The sequence below is a fragment of the Wyeomyia smithii genome, chromosome 2 (assembly GCF_029784165.1).
Source record: "Wyeomyia smithii strain HCP4-BCI-WySm-NY-G18 chromosome 2, ASM2978416v1, whole genome shotgun sequence".
Taxonomy (NCBI): Eukaryota; Metazoa; Arthropoda; class Insecta; order Diptera; family Culicidae; genus Wyeomyia; species Wyeomyia smithii.
Window position 1 is genome coordinate 123,329,561 of NC_073695.1, and position 23,543 is coordinate 123,353,103.

Sequence of the window (23,543 nt, forward strand, 5' to 3'; positions counted from 1 at the left end):
CATAACTATTCGAAGCCAGAATTATAATGTGATGACAACTCCGTTACAAAATTTCGGTTGATCATATTTCGCAGGTGAACTTCGATGTTAAGCAATCATCGATCAAATTTTTGCTACAGCTTAAGCCAAACCGGTTCGCTGTGAAACCAACGCTCATCACGTCTGCCGTATGATAAATCACTCAGAACAAACCTCACGAAACCATATTCGCACCATAATTGAAGTTGGTATTCTACATTCTGAAACGTATAAATATTCGGTTAGTTTACTGTTATCAGAGTTTGTATGATTTATGTCCTCATAAACATAGATCTGGCGATGCAAAACATTTCATTTCGTCATACGGTTAGGCTGCTGCGCTTATCCACTGCAGGTAATGGCAGTGGAATGTGTTTTCGGTAGTACACTGAGTTCTTTTTTATGCACTTCATTATTTCACTAGTTTCTATACAACTGAAAAAATCACGCTTAAATAAAGGTGTCAAATATTTATGTAATTCGGTGATTTATTCACAATTTTCTAAATCTACGTGGTGTCACACCGTTTTACAAATAAAGGCGGTTTAGAATAATTTTCATGGTGGTTTTAACGAGATATCTGGATTACACAGTTGTCTTCTATGTGATGTGGAAATGACCGCAAAAAATAAACCCTTGCTGTACAACGAACTTCCCCTCGCATGAGCGGACTAAACGCAATTACCGAATCGAACCCCCGTTAGCAAGTTAGACAATGCACGTTCTCCCGAATAAGGGGTAAAACGACGGCTGTTGCGCGCACTTCATACAAACCGCCAGTATTTGGCGTTCTGCAAGGGATAGACTGACTTTTTAATTGTTTTAAGTGTATTTTTGCAGGCTTAATTACCTTCTTTATTCCAAAACATAGAAAGCAATAACATATATCATAATAAAATATCATTGTTCAAATCATACATTGAAAATGTGAAACACAAAATCATAACTTCTGCCGGTTTCAAGCATAAGCTCGTGCGTAAGTGGCACTCATTGTGAAATTGTAACAATAAATATTTCTGCCAGTCGCTCTTCACTTATAATGATGGATGAGAACAGCTCATAGAAGTCTGAGGAAAGCATCAGAGTTGCTGCAACACTCATGCCAATGTGCCAAAGAGGCACACATCACCATCATAAACGCAGTTCAGCGGTTGAAGTTAAGACTCCAACAACCTCTGTAAGTGCTACCCATAAGTTATATGCCATAACCAAAGCTAGATGCATTATGTAAACAGAGCCGTAGCAGTGTAGCAGTCGATAGCTGAGAGTCGATAGTAATTATCTCTCGTTTGTAATCCGTGGGGTTTTGGGTTTTGCGTGCTTCACACTTTAACTTTTTTCGGCTTCTCATGTTTTTTTTTCTGGCCAATCCAAAGAAGACCAGCATCTGTTGTGGATAATACGTTTTTTTTACAGCAGATAACATTGAAACAACACTTCATTTCCACATAGAATGCAAAAATATCTTGGGCATAATTCAATGAAATCATGATAGTCGATAGATCCAGGTATTTAAAACTCTAGATTATCAAAGGGCGTTAAAAAAAATCCCGAATTTAGTTTCGGACATATAAGTGTAAGAAGAAAACTTCTTACTCAAAAAGCTAAAATACAGAAACTATTCTGTTCCAAAAACCCAAATCAAATTTTAATTCACGAATAACTGACGAGAATCTTCATACATATACTGAAAAACAAACCAGTTTGACGAGTAAGTTATTCTTCGACACCAAGTAGATGCTTCGTTTAGTGTAGTAAGATTCACAATTTTCTGTTGCACTGTCGCAGGCGCAGCTTATTGCTTTTAAAGTGAAATAGCAGCTAAACTTTTGCTTTGCTTTGCTTTTAGCAGCTAAACTAAAAGAGTTAGATGCTTGGTGTCAAAAAACAACGTGTAAAGTAGACTTCAATGTTCACATTAGTTAACAACAAAACGCATGTTTATCACACATTTCAAAGAGACAATTGCAGTTTACTTCTCAAAAACCTAAATTAATCCACCTAGCGGTCAGACCCAGCCTTTCTCATTCAAACTTTTATTTGTAAAAATAGATTTACATGAACGCTTCAATCCAATAAATGTATATTCACTCTTTAGGTTCTAAAATATTGATGTTGTAATCTATACATATAAAAATGTAGTCCGGTCTGTCTGTCTGTTTGATCCATATAGGATCGAAAACTACCGAACCGATCGACGTGAAAATTTGTATGAAGGAGTTTTTGGTTCCGATAAAAGTTCCTATGATAGTTTGAGACCCCTCCCTTTTCTGGAAGGGAGGGGTCCAATACAAATGAAACATACATTTCTGCACAACTCAAGAACAAACCAAGCAAATGAAACCGAATTTGGCATGTGGATGTTTTAAAGGGTAACAAATATGTCCATATTGGTTCGACGCCCCTCCCTCTTCCAGAAGCACATGTTTCTGCACAAATTTCTGCACATCTCGCGAACTAGTCAACTAAATGGAACCATATTTGGCAGGTGAATGTTTTTAGTGGTAACAAATATGTTCCATAATCGACCTTAGGCAACATTTTGCATTGTAAGATGGCAACTTCCGGTTTCTGAAAAAAAGTCAAAAATAGACGATTTCCACCCAATATAATAATATCCGGATAAAAAATGAGGAGGAGGAGCTAAAATCGACCACAGATACCATTTTGAATTCTAAGATGGCGACTTCCAGTTTCGGAAAAACAGTGGCAAACGACCAAATATCACCCAATATGGGTATTTCCGGAATCTTAATGATGCACTGGAGCCACAAATCGACTACAGACACCATTATGAATTGTAGGATGGCAACTTGTGGTTTCTGGAAAACAGCCAAAAATGGCCGATTTCCGTCTAACATGAGTATCTCCGGATCTAGAATGATACACAGCAGCTGAAATCGATTACAGACCTCATTTTGGACCTCAGGTTGGCGACTTCCGGTTCCTGGGAAACAGCCGAAAATGATCGAATTACACCCTATATGGGTGTTTCTTCAACCAGAATGACGCTCAGAGGCCAGAAGTTATCTTAAATACCATTTTGAAATCCAAGATGGCGACTTCCGGTTTGTGAAAAACAGCCTAAAATAACCAAATACCATCCAATATGAGTATCTCTGGAACCAGAATAATGCAATGAGCTAACAATTGACCTCAGGCACCATTTTGAATCGCTAAATGGCAACTTATAGGAAACAGTCGAAAATGACCAATTAATACTCAATATGGATATTTCCGTAATCGAGAGGATGCATAGAAACCAAACATTGACCCTTGACACCATTTTGAATTTAAAGACGACCACTTTTAGTTTCTGGAAAACAACCAAAATAACTAAATACCTCCCAATATGAGTATTTCCGGTGTCAAATTGATTCCAGAAAATTTGCTGAAAATGACCGAATACCACCCAATATGAATATATTCAGAAATAAGGTGATGTACAGAAGCCAAAAGTCGAGGATGTTGTCATTTCGATAAAACCAATCATTTCAAACGATTTGTTATTTGACTTTGATCTTATCCTATGGCCGATTCGTCGTGCATTTTCAGACTTTAAACACATCGCAAGGAATCAATGAATTTGGAACGTTCAAATCGTACGATACCACATTTAATTTATGTTGAGGCCACATATATCGACAAAAGCAGGTATAGTTTTAACTCGTCTTTGAATTTCTGTTTTTTCCTTTTGAGCCACATATCAAATTGTTATGAAGTTTGTTATTTTTTACACTAGTTATGTTCAAATAAGTCATGTAATCTTTGAGATAATAGACTTTCGTTGTTTTATTAACGATTTAATACATAACGGTTGCTTAAGTTCGATTATAATGAAATGAAATGATAACGTATAGGGCAGCCAAACTTTGAAACCACGTGTTCAATCATAATTCATCAGTTTACCCTTAACTAGCCCGCTCATCTGATAATAATATTGATCAAATCGGTTGTGTAGTTACTGAGATAATGAAGTTTCGTGATTTTCACATTTCGGTACATTACAGACGAAGTTACAGTTCGATTACAGTAAAATTTAATAGGGTGTTATGAGGCACCTAGACCTTTTATTTGACACTAATTTTGCGGAAATCGGGTCAGCCATCTCTGAGAAAAGTGAGTGAGTTCAAGTAGTCTTTGGAATATGTTCCTTTTCATAGCTGGATTTCACATTTTTAAACATAACAGGCAAAGTAATAATCCGATTGCAAAACAAATCAATAGGGTCTTATGGGGCAACTAGGCCTTCCATTTGACACTGATGTTATGAAAATCGGTCCAGCCATCTCTGAGAAACATGAGTGAGATTAAACAGTCTTCACAACACGTTTCTTTTCATAACTTTTGAACCACAAGTTCAATCTTCATAAAATTCAAAAGTTAAGGGTTTACTGGATAGCCCGTTCATTTGAAACCAATTTTGTTCAAATCGGTTGTGTAGTTTGTAGTTTGATTTTTACATGATTATGATGAGATAATGATTTTTACATTTTAATACATAACCTCCAAACTAAAAATCCGATTACAATAAAATTGAATAGGGTCTTATGAGACAACAAGACCTTCCATTTGCAATTAATTTCATGAGAATCGGTCCAGCCATCTCTGAGAAAAGTGACTGAGAATAAAAATCTGCACATACACACACACATACACACACACATACACACACACATACACACACACACACACACACACACACACACACACACACACACACACACATACATACAGAAAATGCTCAGCTCGTCGAGCTGAGTCGAGTGGTATATGCCATTCGGCCCTTTGGAGCACTTTTATACTTTCGGTTTTGCAAGTGATTGCTATACCTTTCTAGGAGAAAGGCAAAACATTTGATTTTACATTTGTTCCTTTCTAAGTGCATCTTATTCTCTCTAATTTGACGTTTTTAAGACACTATTGATTACAAAATTTTCTCAGCTTTCCAACGAAACCAACGGATTTGAGCTAACTACCACACTTCTTGTGCTAGACCTTGTTAAAGGTAAACATAACCGAAACCTGAAAAAAATGAAGAACTCTGCAGAAGTTAAATTTTGGCCATAGGGTAAATCATGTATTTTGAACATGCTAAGGAGTCATTCAGATGAAATTGTAAATATTTCTATCAAATAAACATAAAATTAGTATCTGACAGCATGCAAACAATACCACAAGTATCATTAATCAAATGAGCATGACACCCCACAATATTATCAGGAGATGTTTCTAATAGAACATAATTTTCGAATGGTATTGTAAATATATTTTGGACAGACAAAATATATTGTGGACGCATATATTTTGGACATCTGATTTTTTTCTATATTTTCACGCATTTAATGAAATGTTTCTTACCCTTGAAAGTAGGGAACCATTGATATACAACGTGGACAAAATTTGAATCCTTCAAGACAAATACCAACCTCACCCGCCTCCTCAACTGTAATCTACCGCGCACGAGTGCATCCTTATATGTATATATAAACTCTGTAATTGTCGTTTTGATTATTTTTATTTACCAAACGTTTTTTTTGTATACTGACCACCAGTTGATGTAGCGTCTACGTGGTACCTACTGAACGATTCGTTTTCAATTTGAAAAAAACATGCAGCGGCGTAGTGAGGGGAGTGATATAAGGGTTCAAAATACTCACAGAGCCTCAAAATCTGAGTAGTTTTTTTTTGTGTACCGTAAAACGGGGTATCATTGATCAGCGGGGTAACATTGATCAGTTTTACCCTTCTCATGAACAGTTGAAATAAAACAGCTCCGTGATTACTTTTGCTAAAATTGAGTATAACATCTTAGTCTTGTGTCATTCGAGGTCTGAACAATACTGTATTGGTTAAAATTTTTTATTGTTTTGATGACCAAACTTTAAAATTAATTCGATCGTTATATTTCTTACTCTCAGTAATTGCCAGAAAAAGCACTTTATACTAGTCGAATATTGAACATTTCGTATTCATTGACATGTTTTCCAAATTCGTTATTAAATTTTCTCAATCAACCAGAAAAATTTTAGTCAAATTCATTACATTCAATGTTAATCAGTTTATATTTGTTAAGAAAGTCCAGTTTCATGCTCTAGCCAAGACAAAATCCTGCCCTACGCCAGGATTTTGTCTTGGCTAGAGGATAGAACGTAAGAGGCTAGAGCTGGCCTATTGATACTTCCGTTGTTGAAAAGGCCCTGCATATAAGATCAACATACGTTTTATGAACACAAAAATTTTACAACGATTGTTGACTTACAAAATACTTCTAGCAACTTTCGCGACCAACGTTTACGTTTTTCATCATCGAAAGGTAAAATAACATATGGCATAAAAATGCCTCGCAGTACATACCGCGGCTAAATGCAAGGACAGGACTATCCTCCGCAGTAAAAGCAGTCAAGGAGAACGGGAAGCGTCTCTAAACATGTTATCAAAGCATTATCTACCATTTTTAGTTCAAAAAGGTTTCAAAACTATCCGAAATTGAAACTGATCAAAGTTACCCCAAATAAGGAAAATTGAAACAACGACGAAAAATAAATGTTTTTAATATCCAGGATTTTCGAAGGGCTTTGAAAACTAACTTCTCAAGTTCTAAGGATGCCAGTACTGGTTTTAAAAATATGAAACCTGTAATTTTAGTTGTAAAATATATAAATACTCACGAAAAAGTGAAAAAATGATCAATGTTACCCCGTTTTACGGTAATTTTTGAGATAATATAACACCAAGGTAACTTCAATCTGATAAAGACGGTAAACAATAAGCTGTCAAAATGAACAAAGCGCTTGCCTGGCAATGTGAAATTTGTCGCTCTTTTTTTTTGTTTCATCAAAATGATGGCCAAAATATATTTCTTCTCATTTTTTTGAATACATTTTTGACAGTACAAATTTAAGAGTTTTGAATGATTTTCTAAGAGTAGTAAGTAAACAAAAATGTGTGTTAACCATGGGCGCAACTCTGGGGGGGCTTGGGGGGGTCTTCAGCCCCCTCTAGAAAGTAATTAGCCCCCCTTAGAATTTCCCAGAGAATGATTGTATTCATTTATTTTGAACTCCATACATTCCATACTACTTATCAGAGCATCAAAATTAACACAAATTGAAATGTCGTCATTCATTGGCTAAGAACTAGTTCTGCACCCAGGATCGATTCTCAAACCTAGCTCTCTTACTCATCTTACCAGTCAGACAAGAGCTGTAGTAACTCGTGCTGTATCAAGAAGTTGTCGTCATTTTACTCGGTTTTGGGCTGTGTTTCACCAGTTCCCCAGACGTCTCATCACTCTCAAGTCTCTTTCGATCTGGTCGACCCATCATGCACGCTGCGCCCCTTACTTTCTGGTGCCGGTAGGGTTTGCTGAAGAGAAGTGATTTCACAGGGTTGTCGTCCGGCATCCTCACGGCGTAACCGGTCCACCGCAACCTATTGTCTTTCGCCAGGTGCGCAATGGGGTTCTCTGCAAACAGCGCTTGTAGCTAATGGTTCATACTCCACCGTAGACAGTCCACATCACCTTCCGTTCGAAAACACCAAGAAGACTTCCGTAGAGGACTACCGGTTATATCAGGGTTTTGTAGTTTTTTGTATTGAAGTGGTCATGTCCGATCAGCACTGTGATTGGTGCGTACGTATGTAATGTCTGAGAAAAACAGGCCGTCGATGAGAACGTGGTCAATTGTTTCGCTATACGTTGGTCGAGGAAAGAAGGGACTGCCAGCCCGCGGGAAGCTGCGAAGTTGGTGCATGGCTGGCCGTTGTCGTTCGACACGGTGTGCAAGCTGTGCGGGCCGATTACCGGCTTATATAAGTCTTTCCTTCCATTCATGTCCCCAATGACGATCTTGGTGTCTCTACGCGAGCAGCTATCGTAAAGTTTCTCCAGCTGTGCGTAGAACGTTTCTTTCTCTACATCAGGTCTTCCATCGTGAGGGCAGTGCACATTGGGAATAGTGTAGTTGTAGAACCAGCCTTTTATTCTCAACAAACACAACCTGTCGCTGGTTGCTTGCCACGTCATCACACGACTCTGTATCCTGCCCAGCACTATAAAACAGCTACCAAGCTCATTGGTTGTACCGCCGCTTTGGTGGTACTGTGCCTTGCGGTCACAAATCCACCGTACCTTCTCTCCTTTCAGGCAAAGCTCCTGGAGCGCAACGATGTCGAAGTGGCGGGATTCTAGCTGATCCAGCAGAATCCAGTCGACATCCGGGGTGTTGAGCGATCTACTGTTACATGTACCGAGCTTCTAATCGTCGTCCTTATTTAGTCGGCTGGGTCATTGCCTATTGTTCCGGTTCGTTCTGAATTCTTGATTCTTCGTAGTATGTTTGTTTTAGTATGCTGCCTTACTAGGGCTGCGATGCCTAGTCTCGCGACGGGGCTGCCGCCATAGGTGTAGCTGGCGAGACACCGCATTTCATAGTTCAGCCGTTCGGTCCGGATCAGTCGCTGTTTGAGCCGCCCCTAGCATGTAGGGTTCAGACAAGCTGCTCTCTAAGGAGAACAACTACCTCTTTCTTGTCAGCATACGACCAAGTTCCCACCGGTTCACCTGTTTTCCTTTGGTTGCTCGTATCCCAGTCGCTAACACGTGGAGGTAGGAATAGGGCATTATGCCTTGAACCACACTGGGGTCTTTTTATTCCCGTACTGGACGGGTGTGCTGTTGAAAAGCACTGCCCAGCCATTTACCAAACCTGGCTCTCCTCAATACCAAATCAGTGTTGCTGAAAGAGGTTGTCGTTGACGCTGTGTTCAAGATATTCAGTACATCTTCGGAGATTCTATCTTGAAGTGATTTTTTCTGCTGTTACGGTACATCTGTTCAACTGAAGAACCAAAAACGAGACAAAATCTCTTTATTTAAGGTATCGACATCTAGCGGTGGAGAGAATGCATTTTACACTCGAAATTTCATTACGCTTATATTCCATTCATTCAACAAAAGGACTGTATGAGCCCTCGCCGCTTTTTCATCGAGAGAATCCTTTGTTCTCCCCGGTACTGGTATAGCGAGAGTGCCTTTTCATGATAAACGTACAGTACCACCCGCATACGCGCAACGGTTTTTATGTAGATTTATTTTAAATGAATTTTCTTGTTGCCCAAGTTGAAAACTGAATATCTTGACTAACGACAATCATTTTTTACATTGTACCTAATGTCGTAAGCAGTGCTGGTACAGCGGGTCTGATATGCATTTCTAGCAATGTTAGGTTTATAAAATGTTTGAATGGTTGAAAGGTTTTTAGTTTATTGACGTTGATTGTGAATTGTTTCTGAATTTCCACTTTAAAGATTTCTTGAATGCGATCCTGTCTTAACTTGATTTTGATAGATTCAACTATTCAAGATCACCTTTTTGCCTGGTCATTGAAGCAAAAAAAAATAGTTTTTTGGTGCATGTTCAAACTATTGGAGCGAACTGTTCGAACGATGCACTGTAAACTTAATGTAGGATGAAACAGCAAAAAATGAATGCGAAAACTTGAGCACCGATTTGCTGCAGAGTTTTGTTCGAAGTTGCATATCTGTTCTGTGGTTACGGCCTTATTTTAAGCGTTTTTAAATGAGCATAATAAAACTCCTTTTTCTGTTTTTTTTTTAATTACATGCATGAAAACTAGCCCCCCCTAGAAATTTTCCTTAGTTGCGCCCATGATGTTAACCTAATAGAAATGCGGTAAGTCAACTAGTTTGACGGTGTTTCTGTTTTATTCAGATTTATAGCTTTTTGAAATACAGATGGTTTTCCTCTGTTCCTCTTGATTTTGACTGAAAAATGGAAGTCTTGAGTCAACAAATTTAAAAATAATTTTTTTCTGTAATTTTGAAACATTTTGTCTAGATTACTCTACAGCCTTGAAAACGACAGTTCAGATATTGGTTAAAAACACTGGTATGAAGATTATTTGCTTTAATTACGCAATAAAAGCTGATAATATACCCAGCCTGTCCAAAATATATTATCTACCCTATGCGTAGGATTTTTTTTTTTCATTATTTTCATCAAATAGGTTTCTTTATCACCCCTTAAAGGATTTTAAGTGAGCTCCCTCAATACCTGTATTTTGAGCGAGCAACCCGTCTTGCCTCCAGTCACTGACGAGGCAAGCAAAATGTTGTTTTGAGGAGAGCGAGTGAAACTTAGCTGGTGACAGTTGAGTCACGAACGAATCGAGCAGTTTACTCAGTCAGATGAACTAGTCATCCAAAATTCGGCCGACTCGCCATCTGAAATGCCAAAATTGGTCGAGCGAGTAACTCACCGTTCGCTTCTTCTTCTGTAAAGTAGGCGACCCTTTGTCTTTTATGAAGTGGGTGATAATGATTGCTCAATTTGGGAGTGACAAGATTCGTTTTTTACTCCAAGATTTCTTAACGTTTTGATGCATGGTTATTTTCTTTGATTTCTGTAAAAACATCTAAGTAATACTTTCGTTACTTGCATGAAATATCCTCCCATGCCGACTTTACCAAAAACAATACATAAAATGTTTACTTTCACCTAATCAGCACTAGTTGCTTCGAACTTATTGCGCGACGGTTGAATTTTCGGAAACTATACTGATAAATTGAAGAAGCGATATATCAATGAACCTGAACGGTTTATATTGAAAAAAAAAATCTCCCAATAACTCCATTTAACTATTTAGAATAAATCTTAATATTTAAATACAGGCGGTCGGCATTTCAAGGAACATCATCTTGAGGTCGTAAAGGTTGATATGCAGGACCGTTTTGTGTTTGAAACTGCGTTCGACTTGGATAGATGAGGTAAAGAAACAACTGAGTCGTTGAAAGAATACAACCGAGAAGATTAGGTATCTAAAATTATAAAAAATGAATTCATGTTCATCATAAAAAATCTGCACATACCTGTATAAATCCGTCTTCAATTAATAACCCGTAAATAAACCACTGTAGTGACACAAAAAATGAAGCAACAATAATGGGAAATGGAAGACTTTCCGTGTTTTTTGAACGTATCACATGTGCAAGTTTAGTCAAAGGTGATGCAAAAAACAAAACTCCTACGCAACAGCACACAAAACCTAGAAGATATGATTTCTGATAGCAAATCAACCTATCATTTTAATCTAAATATAAGTACCTATCACTTTTATAACTTTTTCCAAATCCACTTCATAATTGGAGTAGACAGTGCATATTAGAATGAAACAACAAACTGCCGAGAACTGCCGAACTACCACATGCTTATTAACAGAGAAGGTAAAATATATCACAACATAAGAAAAAAACAATACTGAGCCAATTGTATTGACGAGGATCACAGTATGTTCTCTGGTAAGAATACCGTACTTTAACCATAGAAAGCAACTGTAAGTTTAATTTTATGATTAATAATAATGGTTATAGTTGCACAAGATTAACAAATATTTCAGAGAAACCCGTTATTAGAACGGACATTTTTTTAATGTTACTTACGATAAAAAACCTGAAACAAATGGGAAGCCAGACGTTTCACCTGTTGACTTTTTCCTGATATATCTATGGCAAATTACTCTGAAAATATGAAGAATAAAAAACATTTTACAAGCACAACATGCTTATCAGCATCTTACGATCCGGTTAGAAATTGCAATACAGTAGAGATAGTCGCCGACGTTGCCAGCATATCTTTAAGTGATAAGTCAGCCATACTAACAGCAAAACTTGATATCGTAAGCGAGCCAATGTTGAAGCAAACGAGCTTGAATGTTATGTGCAACCGTCCATCAAATCATTGATAAATAGAAACTATAGAACTCCAGGTTTGCATGTTTTCAATTATCTATAATCAAGAGTATAATAGTGAAGTAATTGATACAGTTAGTCTTGTTTACCCTTGTCTGGCGAATGTTTCAATTCGACAACCCAGGTAAGTTGATGTGCTCTGGTATATGAACACATCAACTTACCTGGGTTGTCAAATTGAAACATTTTTGTTTTGTAAGCTCGCAGCGTTGCCAAAAATATTTCTAAAAATATATGACGATTATAGAGATTAGCGACCTTTCGCCAGTGCTCTAGCAAACGTATATAACCGTGTAAAGTAGGGTTGGGCGATACTCGTAGAATTTCCAACAGGCGTTTTCCTGACTTGATCTCTTTTTATACCCCCCGTACGCCCCTGTGGCCTTTCGTGGTCTTAATGCCAATCCCCCTCCCCCTCCTAGCGACTTGACCCACGTGGTCTTTTCATTTGTCAAGTGCCAAAAATTTGTGCACTCAAGCATATACCCTTTAACTTTTTTTACATTTTTATGATTAAACTTTCAGTACATTCTATAATTTCTAGAATGCAAAAGCTTCATTCTTGACATGGTAGCAACAATAAAATATAAGTCAGGATAAAAGACCACGTGGTCATTTCGTTACCCCCTCCACCACCGTGCGTGGTCTTTCGTGGTTTTTTGACAACATGGCATTTGTCGTTTTTTTACATTATAGTCTGAATGTTTGGAGATTGATTTCGGTATGCACATCACTAACCGAAATGTGACTGAAATATTTGATTTTGTGCTGTGACTGAACCGCAACTGTATTCCACGTAGATATGAAATGTTTAATTTATTAACACAGATAAAGATGGAATCCACCTTGCAGTAACGTATCGATTTTTTATACTGTACTTCAATCACAGACAAACAGACGTACCACGAGATTTATTTCCGTGGATCAAAATAACGGTGATGTTCACTCATGTTTCAGGTATGCGGAATATTCCCGCCGCAGCGGTGGTGAAGCTAGTGTGCCTTTCCTTTTAAACTCAGTCGACAGTGTTCGAGCACCGTGCTGCCAAAATCAGCAGAAAAGCTGCAAGTTTATCTTTTGCGGAATATGTCCAGTAGATGTCACACAAGTTAGTCGGAACCACAATTTTCTTAGAATTTTGTATGCAGATGTTCTTCTTTTTGTCTGTGCTTCAATGGACCTCTCCAATCGTGTATGTATTGGTGCACTTTACACCGTGTAAGTCGGATGGAAGATGAAGTAAACAAAGTGCTGTCAAAATGCCTGTACTGATTGCGAAATTTTGTTTGCTTTCGCTGACTTGAAAGTTAATTTATACCTACGCGGAATGTGTGATTTGTTTACGGATAGTATCTTACAAAATAAATATTTGACTTCCAGTACCGAGCAACTCGAAAAAGACTATATTTTTCGATTTGCTTAAGCCCGCTAGAGTTAAGTTAGAGTCAGTTATGAGGCAAACAATCCGAGTTTAGTGTGCGTGGCTGAGCTGTTAGAAAGCTCTATGCCACATGCCAAGCATTGACATATCGCCAGAGTGATAATCGATAGTATCGAAAGCATCGATCGGTTTTATTTTGCGTTGACGGTGTTGTTGATATTTGTTTGATTTTTGCATGCGAAGAAGAAGGAAGGAAATATTTTTTCTCTTGTCATCACGCACATTTTGACAATTACATATGAGAGTTCACGTAGGAGCGAATAGCCTTCAAAATCTCTTTCAACGCGAATAACCCGAATTAGCGAATTTCTTTATTCCATCAGCTCACCTCGTTTAGACCTGGAAGCAGCCTAATTACTGTCGAAACCCTTTTTTATTCGCTCGATTTTGACCCAGTATTAACATGGCGTGCTGCCCGAAGCGCACTGTACGATTTGTTAGCTCAGCCCGCCACCGCACGTGCTTAGTTCGTAAACAATTATCTGGCATCTCTTTCTCACTGGCATCGTAAATTACGATGACGTTTCTTCATGCCTCGGCAGATTTGCCTAAACACAGTGGAATAAAGAAATTCGCTATATGAAACTGAAAATACGAGTTGTCTGGCCCAGATTTGAGGGGGGGCAAAGGGGGCAAATTCCCCGGACCGCCCGATTCAAGGGGCCCCCTAGTCCTGGGGCGACCTTTTTTTCTTTTTATTTTTGCTTGTCACCTTCAGGACGTCACCTATAAATGTTTTAAGAAAAGAGGGCCTCACAGACAAATTTGCCCCGGGCCTCCCAGCGTCTAAATCCGGCCCTGCGAGTAGTCATGTATTGACTTTTATTCTTTGCAATGTAGCTAGTTCTTCAAAATTCCGGAATGGCTGCCAGATTGACGGAATTTTAGTCTGTCAAACTTTAACTCTAGGCCTTTAATTTTCACTCGAGCCGAATATTTTACAAGTTCATATAATCAATCCCGCGACAACTGTCAAATCTCTTTGATCTTCTTCTTTTGTGACGTCACTGAGCAATGATCTACGCTATAAAAAATCTACACGTTACTGCCAGGTGGATTCCACTTAATTCTGTGCCAATAGATGAAACTTTTCCTGTCTAAGTGGAAAACACTTGCGTTTCACTGCACAGTACAAAATCAAGTGTCTTACACTTCAGTTTGCCATGTCATGCATACCAAAATCAATCTTTTTACACTCAGATTTCAATGCTGAAACGCGTTAAATGTCAAAACACGTCAAAGTGCCGTGGATTCCATTTAAAATGGATATGGGTCGACCTGTTAAAATGATTGGGTTGGATTATTGGCATTCATGTGTAAAGAGCATTTGGTATGAGCGTGTGATTTTTTTAGTGTATTCGGTTAAGGTCGTTAAGGTTACAGTCACTATATTTACAGTCTGGCGAAGTGGATTCGGGAACCAATTGAAACTGCACCGGAAACCAATTTAACGGCACCACTGAATGCTCGGTTAAAAAAATAATGACAGCTGTCACATGTTTTCGTAAATCTCGGTTCAACCTAACTGAGATTTCGGCACAAAATATTACCGAGCTATCACTGCCGAGATTACGGATATCTTGTGCTGAAATTTCAGTTAGGAAAACCGAGATTTACGAAAAAAATGTGACAGCTGTCATTCGTTTTTTAACCGAGCACTCAGTGGTGCCGTTCTCGGCAAAAATTACCGAGACCCGGTAATAAGTTTTAAGTGTGTGTTCTAGAATCTCCATTGACTAGTTCCCGTTATAACAGTTTAAATTGGTTTCCGAATCCACTCCGCCAGACTAGTAAAATATACAGTGACTATAGTTAAGGTTTAAATCGAGCCTTTGGCATCCCTATACCGAGTAACAGTGAATGACAATGAACTCATGTCCTGGGCTCAAATTAATTTGTGTCCGCTGTCAGCAGTAAGATGAAGATGTATGAAAAGAAGCGGTGATATGCTATCTCGTTTTTACATATGTTGAGATGTTAGCCCTTGAAACATGGCGTGATGCCAAAGGGGTGGTTTAAATATTTAATTGTAGATGTTAAGTCAGCACTAACATTCTATTTTTCTCTGTGTACATAACCCGAAATGTGAAAAAAACAACAAAACCTTTTTCTGGGTGTATCAAGTGCAAACCCCACTATATATAATCAAATTAGTCAAATGCTTTTGGTTTAAAACGAGTGTACGTGAAGCTGTTCATATAAACTTTTACGTCATGTGGCCAGTGGAAATGATATGCGGTGTCTCTTTTTCTTATGTATGTACATACTGAGACGATATGCTCCGAATGTAACAGTGGCTACACTAGGCTAATCATTTCTGCCCTGACAGACAAATCAATCCTAAAACTGGCATGTTTTGCGAAAGAAAGCTTTCAAATGAGTTTTTATCAGCGATGTACTCTTGATAAAGTTATAATTAAGTGTTATCATTATATTAAATATGTTTGAGTGAACATCTTAGTCAACACATTTTGTCGATGTGTTTTTGTTACTTAAGTTATGCAAAATTATAAAGATTTTCCTGCGACAAAATACAGTTGTGATAGAAAGAAATTAAGTCATACAGGGAGGAGTGAGGTGCACCAGCTCTAATGCAAAAGAAATAGGTTCACTCAATAAATAACCAGCAGTTAACACAACCGTCGAAGGTATGGATAAAAATGACCAATCGGAATCAATTATTCTTTACGAACCAGAATCCAATGTCAGAATTGTTAGTCAACATCAGCAAAAAACCGTAAGTAATGACCAATCGTAGACGTTATAAACATACCTATGTACAGCTATGTTGATAAGTGACTAAATGCAGCTGTATGAAACTAAATACCGGTTCTGGATCAGGAACTGCAACAATGAATCGAGTCAGTTTAATATTAGACTCGCTTTCTCAGTACGGTTTCCAATATCTCCAATACCTCTGATCTATCGATACATTTCTCTGCACGTAAAAGAGTACGGAATAGGTATGTGATTAAATAGGACAAAACGATACTGCTTGTGAGACTGCACTGGTGGGTACAAAGTGTTTATTACCTATTAGATTATTATTAGATCAAGGATTATACTATCGGACTATGTGTCTATCTCTACTATAAAGATCGTTTTTAGTGCCCGAATACTCCTGCTTAGAAGATTATAATTTTAAAAAAAATTGACAAAAAACGAAGTTTGATATTTAAATCACAAAAAAAAAATAACAGTGTCCTGTCATATTTATGGATAAATACCAACAAAAATGTTACGAACTTGAAAAAACTAATGTTCATTTTCAAATGCATCTTCCTTGTTGAAAGGCTTTCCAAATTATTTGTAACCGCCGATAAGCGTAAAGCACTTGAGAGAGTTCTTACATAAAAAAAATATCAACTGACCCGTGCTAAACATTAGCTAGTATTATGTACTCACATCAAAATCTTGTAGTACAATATGTAGACGAAACAACAGCGTGAAGGTATTTTTTCTTCTCGACTGCTTATATAGAGTAGCTTGGATTCATATCTCGAACGCAACTTAGGCTGATACGAGAAGCTGATGATTGATTCCAGCGCTTTTAGTAACTGCCAGTAGTCAAATCAGATCGGTTGAGCGCTTACAAGAGTATGTCTCGCTTTCTATTAAAGCTTACATCTAGCTTACATTGCCGCGTAGTTTAAGATTAAGTTGGATTTGAAATACGTTATGGATGAAGACGCTTCTAAAAATGTATGTTGCAAGAAAACATTTTGTTTGTATATATAACTTTTAAGAAGTTTGAAAAACTGAACTGGATTAGGGACTGGTACACGTTTGCGATGTTATTTTACTACGAGCTAGTTTAGTGAGTTTACGGGAGTGCTAGAAGGTTTGCAGTTGGTTGGCAAGCTACTAGTCATGAGGCCATGTTCCAGAAGCTTCGACGGGCAACCTATCATTCGTAATACAAGGGCGAGTCGAGTGGAGAGTCTTCTGTAATAAGGCCCATAATTTCTGGAAGCTTAAACGGATTAGATTGGATATGAGGATGCCACGTGTTCTGAAAGGCGCAGTAAAAGTTGATTGTTTAATTTTCTAGTAATAGTAAATACTTGTGTCAGATAAAAGATAAACAACGTCAATTCACAAACAACTAAAAACTATCTCAAATTGATAAGTTCCTTCTTTTATAAATAGTAGCACTGTTTTCACCTATCTCATTTTATTAAAAAGCCATTCGGATGAAATACCCTTCTAACAGAGGTTTAATTTTGGGTTTAATCTGTGATTAGGTTTTCACATGCGCTGATATTACATCAGGTTGCAGTCTCTCGATTATCATAGAATTGGTATCAGCATGAATCACATTTTAAGCGCTTAATTAAACAATCTGATTTAGGAACTTTAACTATTGTTTGAGCCGTTTAGTTGAGTTTGAGGTATGCTGGTCTTACAAGTCGTATGTTGGGATCTCGGTTGGAGAGGATCGTTAAAGTCAATAGAAAGATCGTATCCTCGCAATTATCCTATCCTCTGTACACGGTTAGCTTCGAAGTTGTAAAACTCAGGGGTGATTTTTGTTTAGACAGAGACATTTCCCTGATAGTATTTAGTATACGCAAGAAAGTTGCAAATCTAGCATTACGATTCAATTCTCGATACAAGTGGATGGCTGAGTTGCTAGAACAAAATCGTACCTCGAGTTCGATTGGAATGGGAAGTTCGTCATATTTTTGTTTCTTATAATGTTTCAAACTGTCAATATCTATTTCACAGGAGGATAGATGGACGTTCTGGCTCCTAACAGCAGGCATTTCTACAACCTTTGGCGCTGCAATACCTACTGGTTACAACATAGGTGTAATTAATGCTCCTGCAAATGTAAGCACATCACATCTTCTTTTAGCAAACAGCATAATAATTCTCTAATACAATTTACAGTTTATCAAGGTATGGTGCAATGATACGATTTTTGAAACTTACGGTACTGTACTGAATAGCAGTAATTTAGACAGTTTCTGGGCAATAGTCGTATCCATATTTTTAATAGGCGGTGTTATAGGTTCCTTAGGAGGTGCTTGGGTTGCAGATAAACTGGGAAGGTACGTATGATGTTATAGTTTGATTTAATAAAAAGTTGATACTTTTTTTATTTACAAATAGGAAAAGATCATACCTGTGCTGCGGAGTGTTGCTTATTCTAGGTGGAATATGTTTTCAATTTTGCAGAGCTGTTAGCTCCGTAGAGCTCTTGTTACTCGGCCGAATTTTGGTTGGTCTTGCAGCAGGATTGACGACCAGTACGGTGCCTATGTATTTGACAGAACTCGCACCAATCGGGTTACGCGGGGCTATAGGAGTATTTGTGAGTATTGGTGTAACCGGCGGAGTTGTAGTAGGCCAGATTATGAGCCTAGAAGAAATTTTTGGTACAGATGAACTATGGCAATTTGCACTCAGCTTCTATGTGATTTTGGTGATCACCTTTTTCGTGCCTTACCACTGGCTGCCAGAAAGCCCTAAATACCTGTATGTGATAAAAAAGAGGCAGGATGAGGCAATTTATGAAATTAAGAGGCTAGGAGGTAAACACATCAGAGACGATTATATTAGACAGCAAATCGAAGCTATGCGCAGCGAAGATTCGGCAATGAGTATGTGTGACGATGAAGAAAAAGATTTGCACAAACTCAAGCAACGATCGCTTTGGTCAGTAGTAACTGATCCCTCATTAATGTTGCCTTTGGTATTAGTATGTGCCTTACAAGGAGGACAGCAATTCTCCGGAATTAACGCGGTTAGGCAATGCGATGAATTGTTTATGTGTGGGTATTGATAACATGCGTTTTTCAGGTGTTCTTTTACTCCGTATCCATCTTCAAATCAGTTGGTCTCAGTTCTACAGATGCCAAATTTGCAAATCTCGGCGCTGGATGTTTAAATCTTTTAATAGCTTTCTTCACACCCATGCTAATGCAAAAGTTCAATAGAAGGTTCTTGGCGCTCCTCTCGTGCTCCATGTGTGCTGTATTTTTGTTTGCTTTGACGTTTGTAGTTCATTTTAAGGTAACTAAGCTTATTGCAATTATTAGGATTACATTTTTAAATGATACTATAACCCCATTAGGAACATGTAAGCTGGTTCTCGTACGCTAGCATTATTGCAGTCCTTCTTTATATACTCTTCTACCAAATTGGCTTAGGACCGATCCCATATTTTATAGGCTCAGGTAAATATTTCGACATTTTTCTCTTGAGTCGCTCACGTATTACGCGAAATTGGAAAATTTCCAACGATATTTAATTCATTTGGAACTCTGTTCTCATGGTTGACATGCGTAATATTTGAACGATTTTTTTATACGATGTCTAAACAAAAATTTAAATTTTCAGAGTTGTTTGAAGTTGGACCTAGGCCCGCTGCAATGGCCATGGGTAGCTTAGCATCGTGGGGTAGTAACTTTATTGTAGCCATGCTGTTTCTGCCTTTGCAAAATGCCTGGGGAGCTTTTGTCTTCCTGCCATTCACGGTTACTTGTGTTCTTTTGACAATATTACTGAAAATCTACCTACCAGAAACACGGGGACGACACGTATCATCTGTAGTACCATTAGTTGCAAATGGCTTCCGATCGAAACCATTGGTGCCTTAAATCTGGAAATAAGGTTTACACATACGCTTAAGACATTTGCTACACAGATGATTGCTCAATTCGATTGAACGCACTTTAGCCCTGTTAGTTCAATTTTTATAGAATAATGAATAAATTTACAAAATAAACGAATACATATTACTGCGAAGCTTAATCACATATTTCATTTCATGCCATATCCATGTTATATGCAACAAGAAGCGTAGAACCACTAATGCACGCGTTGAAATATATTTAGCCATATGTTGACGCAAATTACAGATTATAGTAATCGATTTTCTTAATATAAAGCACGTTCTTCGGTCTCAAGATTGATTTTTATGACGCAAGGCTAGGACGGATTTTTCCGGTTGATGAATGATCTGAATAGAGTAATGGCAATTATTCCCAATCAACAGTTTTCTTAATGTATTTATTTTTTTGATAGGCAAACCTCACGCTTGAAAACTTTCTATCTTCAATACACGATTACACTTACAGAATTGAAAAATAACAATATGTGTTATGTTCCGTTTAGCCGTCAATAAAACAAACAGTATTATTTTGTCAATAGACAATTTAATTCAACTATAAGTGACGACCTATTATACATAAGAAAGCATTATCACAGTTTTGTTTGCTTTTTTTGATAGTATGATTTTCTAATCTTTTTCAATTCATCGAAAAAAAATAGTACCAGCATAGAGTGAGGCCCTATGCGCATGTAATGCGGCCAGAAGCCTTTATATAGTCCTGCGATTCCTTCAGTTTTAATTATTTTAACACAACAGTCGAATACACCGGTATAATATATACCTTTCCCGTTAACATCCACTCCCTGATTATAAAGGCGCGTGGCTACTACATCCGGAGGTGTCATCGTTATAGCCATGACTGTACCTGCGACGATTCCAGAAATAAACGATACCAATCGTTCGGACTTGAGGGAATAGCGTCTATGTCCAGTGAGTAAATCTCGGGTATATCCAAAGCCAGCCAATTGGCCTCCACTACCCAGCATAGCTCGTGGTAATGTCACAGAAACTCCCCGGTATAAACCTTTCAAGCCATGTGCTCCAAAGATCTCTCTCAACGCGCCAAACATACTAGTATGCTTGTGCTGATAGCCAACGGCGATTTGGGCAGCTGCCTGTGATTGTAAATGTGTACGAAGCATAAAAAATGGGCTGGATATTGCTGATCCAATAAAACCACCTAATCCTCCCCAAAACGCGCATTTCCATAGAGATTGGTTGCCATTCTTAGCCTTAGTCAGACCGTTTTCATAAGCGGTGTTATAAACTCCCAACCTATGCAATGATGAATTCGAAACTAGTTTTACCTCTAAATCTATGCCCATACACAAACATACCGAACAGAATTGATTCCGAACTGAAAATACAACGAAGGTACTAATCCCTTTTGCAATGCCAAATAACCGTCATTTTTTGCTACCGTTATAAACGCATCAACTACACTTTTGTACGGTTTAGCATAACTCCCTTTGACTGCTAACTCACCCTGCAATTGCATACGCGTTTTAACTACCTGTAAATAATGATTCAAGGATTTAAATCAAAAGTAAACATTTTTAATACCCTTCCGCACTTCTAGTGGATTAGTTACAAGAGTAGCTCCCATTGAGGCTATTCCTCCCAAAAGAAAATCTGTACCATCCATGAGCTGTTTAACAATTGTTTATAATTAATGAGTCATACTATTGTAACAAAATAATTAATAAAATAGAAGTAAGAAAACTGTGTAAACATAATGACATAACACCTGGTAAGCACGCTTGTACAAAGTAACATATATGTTGAGTTCGGTTTTACTCAAACGATGTACACTACACGGTAAGAGTCGAAAACCCATTAATGGGTATTGTTGTACCCATTTTTTCTGTCATATGCGGCTGTGAAAAAAATGGGTAAATTTAAAAATGTGAAATGGGTAAATTTGTACGCATTAGAAAGAAATGTTCTTAGAAAAAAATGGGTCATTTGTTTACCCATTAATAAGTGAAAAAATACTTCAAGCGTCGTTTTAGCTCTTTCGATTTGTTCGCAAGCGTTACTGCTACGATTATTATTTGTCAACAATTGCCATGGAAGTACTTTAAAAGAGATTCGATACTGCGTCGTTTAAGGAGTTGCAAGGTAAACAGTATGTTATATCAAGTATTGAATTTTACAATGTGAATTTTTTTTTATATTAGGTCTAGAATGTTCACTATCCGTTTGGTATTAGCTTTGTTGCAGAGAATAGCGATTCTGACACTTGATGATAGCAGATGAAATACTCCTGTATTCGTAAATAAGATCCATTTTTGCAAATAATTAAAAATAATTGATTCCACTTTCACTTCTTTTCATTTTTTTGAGTGATAATCACAAAATTTCCGTTTAATAATGGGTAAAATTTCACCCATTTCCTTGAGAAAATTCATTTCTCAAAATTAGTGAAATTGTACCCAGTTTTTGACGTTTAATCGGTATACCCGTTAATGGGTAAATCGAGTTTACCCACTAAATGGGTTGGCTCACTTTTTGGCGAAATGGTCGAAAAAGTACCCATTAATAGATCATTGCACACGAAAAATAACCTCACTTTTCTGACACTTCCCACGGGTTTGTATACAAGGTGTTCTATTCACTTTTTATGTCATCGGAGTGAAAATGAATGATACGAGTACGAAAAAGATAGGAAAACTCTCCACCTATGCGAATTCGTTACTGTGATCTTTTGGTTTATTCTTGGAAACGCAATTTTCAACATGAAACTTCCACTTTTTTATTCGAGCCGAAAATTTTTCTATGTAAACAAACCCGCGTTAACTGTCAAATCTCTTTCTTCTTCTTGTTTTGTGACGTCATCGTGCATTGATCTATGGGTTTTCGACTCTTACCGTGCGGTGGACTCTCCGCACACGGAAAACAAAATCTACCCAACCGGAGGGTACAAACTACCTGAAATGATGTAAACCTTATACAACTTACGTGTTGGGTAGTTTTGCAATGCTATCGCTGAGTAATTTCAACTTCATTTATTTCAAATATGGTGGCGTTTTGACAAAAAGTCAACATTGGGTAGTTTGAACCCAATATTGGATGAAAAATCAAACTGGTGGAAAATTCATAATCCGCGTGATGAAATTGATTTCGCGAAAGTGGCAGAAATTTCTTTGATATTGGTAGTTTTAGTTTTAAATTGGTGACTTTAACCCATTATGGACCGGGAGTTCGGTTTTCCGAACAGTACTTTAGAAATTTTTCACGAATAACTGAGATAAGATAAAAACATTACGTCTTCTGTATATGATAGTTGGGAATGTTGGCTACAAAAAAATGTACTGGATACCCCTCCCCAACCATCCCGTAGGGACATTTTTTCATTATAATTTTTAAAACTGAAAAAAATAATTGGAAGCTATTGATATTGATATATTCTAGTTACTAATGGATGACTTTTATTTTGTATCATTTATCAATACTCTACGAGCATTACTACGCCCGTGCCCCTTGATCGAAAATGACTGTTCATTTTTCCGAACATTGGTCCTATAGGTGTTCACTTTGTTCACGTACTGTCAAACGCAGTTAGTTGAATGGTTTCGAATGTTTATTTTATAGTGTGTCAATTATTATTGTTTCATGTGGACTGAATCTGTATTAAAGCTATCGTAAGTATCAGTTTCATGTCTTTTGATTACTTTGCTCGAAGTATATCTA

The 23,543-nt window shown here is 37.6% G+C and overlaps 3 protein-coding genes and 1 long non-coding RNA gene across 8 annotated transcripts; 1 reads left to right on the plus strand and 3 right to left on the minus strand.

Annotated features, from left to right (window-relative positions):
* The first annotated feature begins 1,062 nt into the window (after positions 1-1,062).
* Positions 1,063-19,990, plus strand: LOC129725793 (solute carrier family 2, facilitated glucose transporter member 3-like). Of its 3 annotated transcripts, none has more exons than XM_055682015.1 (7): positions 1,063-1,195; positions 17,960-18,064; positions 18,125-18,285; positions 18,347-18,980; positions 19,037-19,249; positions 19,311-19,413; positions 19,577-19,990. In XM_055682015.1, exons 1-7 carry the CDS (start codon positions 1,118-1,120, stop codon positions 19,834-19,836), a joined length of 1,554 nt encoding a protein of 517 aa, XP_055537990.1. In that variant the 5' UTR covers positions 1,063-1,117; the 3' UTR covers positions 19,837-19,990. The 3 variants fall into 3 exon arrangements, with proteins under 3 accessions (XP_055537990.1, XP_055537991.1, XP_055537989.1); XM_055682016.1 differs by lacking the exon at positions 1,063-1,195 and adding an exon at positions 15,239-16,933; XM_055682014.1 differs by lacking the exon at positions 1,063-1,195 and adding an exon at positions 15,240-15,968.
* Positions 10,622-11,951, minus strand: LOC129725795 (sugar transporter SWEET1). The gene is made up of 6 exons (XM_055682021.1): positions 11,880-11,951; positions 11,619-11,827; positions 11,482-11,559; positions 11,147-11,373; positions 10,912-11,087; positions 10,622-10,860 (listed from the first exon to the last, which is right to left on the minus strand). The coding sequence occupies exons 2-6, from the start codon at positions 11,693-11,695 to the stop codon at positions 10,726-10,728; spliced, it is 693 nt and encodes a 230-aa protein (XP_055537996.1). The 5' UTR covers positions 11,696-11,827; positions 11,880-11,951; the 3' UTR covers positions 10,622-10,725.
* LOC129725796 (uncharacterized) lies at positions 16,227-18,513 on the minus strand. The gene is made up of 2 exons (XR_008728177.1): positions 18,360-18,513; positions 16,227-18,277 (listed from the first exon to the last, which is right to left on the minus strand). It is a non-coding gene; the product is annotated as an uncharacterized LOC129725796 (long non-coding RNA).
* A 384-nt stretch (positions 19,991-20,374) lies between the features above and the next one.
* On the minus strand, positions 20,375-21,606 carry LOC129725794 (solute carrier family 25 member 35-like). Of its 3 annotated transcripts, XM_055682018.1 has the most exons (4): positions 21,424-21,606; positions 21,271-21,363; positions 21,188-21,207; positions 20,375-21,125 (listed from the first exon to the last, which is right to left on the minus strand). In XM_055682018.1, the coding sequence occupies exons 1-4, from the start codon at positions 21,493-21,495 to the stop codon at positions 20,441-20,443; spliced, it is 870 nt and encodes a 289-aa protein (XP_055537993.1). In that variant the 5' UTR covers positions 21,496-21,606; the 3' UTR covers positions 20,375-20,440. The 3 variants fall into 3 exon arrangements, with proteins under 3 accessions (XP_055537993.1, XP_055537992.1, XP_055537995.1); XM_055682017.1 differs by having other exon boundaries at positions 21,188-21,363; positions 21,424-21,605; XM_055682020.1 differs by having other exon boundaries at positions 21,188-21,363; positions 21,414-21,572.
* Positions 21,607-23,543: the final 1,937 nt, after the last annotated feature.

Coding starts and splice junctions, on each gene's coding strand:
- LOC129725795 (XM_055682021.1), bottom strand. CDS start 11,695: ATGGCTGACTTATCACTTAAAGATATGCTGGCAACGTCGGCGACTATC. Junction 11,374..11,481: donor TTTGTTTCAGGTTTTTTATC/GTAAGTAACATT, acceptor TTAAACTTACAG/TTGCTTTCTATGGTTAAAGT. Junction 10,861..10,911: donor TTGAAGACGGATTTATACAG/GTATGTGCAGAT, acceptor TTATAATTTTAG/ATACCTAATCTTCTCGGTTG.
- LOC129725793 (XM_055682014.1), top strand. CDS start 15,882: ATGGATAAAAATGACCAATCGGAATCAATTATTCTTTACGAACCAGAA. Junction 15,969..17,959: donor GTCAACATCAGCAAAAAACC/GTAAGTAATGAC, acceptor TCTATTTCACAG/GAGGATAGATGGACGTTCTG. Junction 19,250..19,310: donor CGTTTGTAGTTCATTTTAAG/GTAACTAAGCTT, acceptor TAACCCCATTAG/GAACATGTAAGCTGGTTCTC.
- LOC129725794 (XM_055682017.1), bottom strand. CDS start 21,495: ATGGATGGTACAGATTTTCTTTTGGGAGGAATAGCCTCAATGGGAGCT. Junction 21,364..21,423: donor TTGTAACTAATCCACTAGAA/GTGCGGAAGGGT, acceptor CATTATTTACAG/GTAGTTAAAACGCGTATGCA. Junction 21,126..21,187: donor TTCGGAATCAATTCTGTTCG/GTATGTTTGTGT, acceptor ATCATTGCATAG/GTTGGGAGTTTATAACACCG.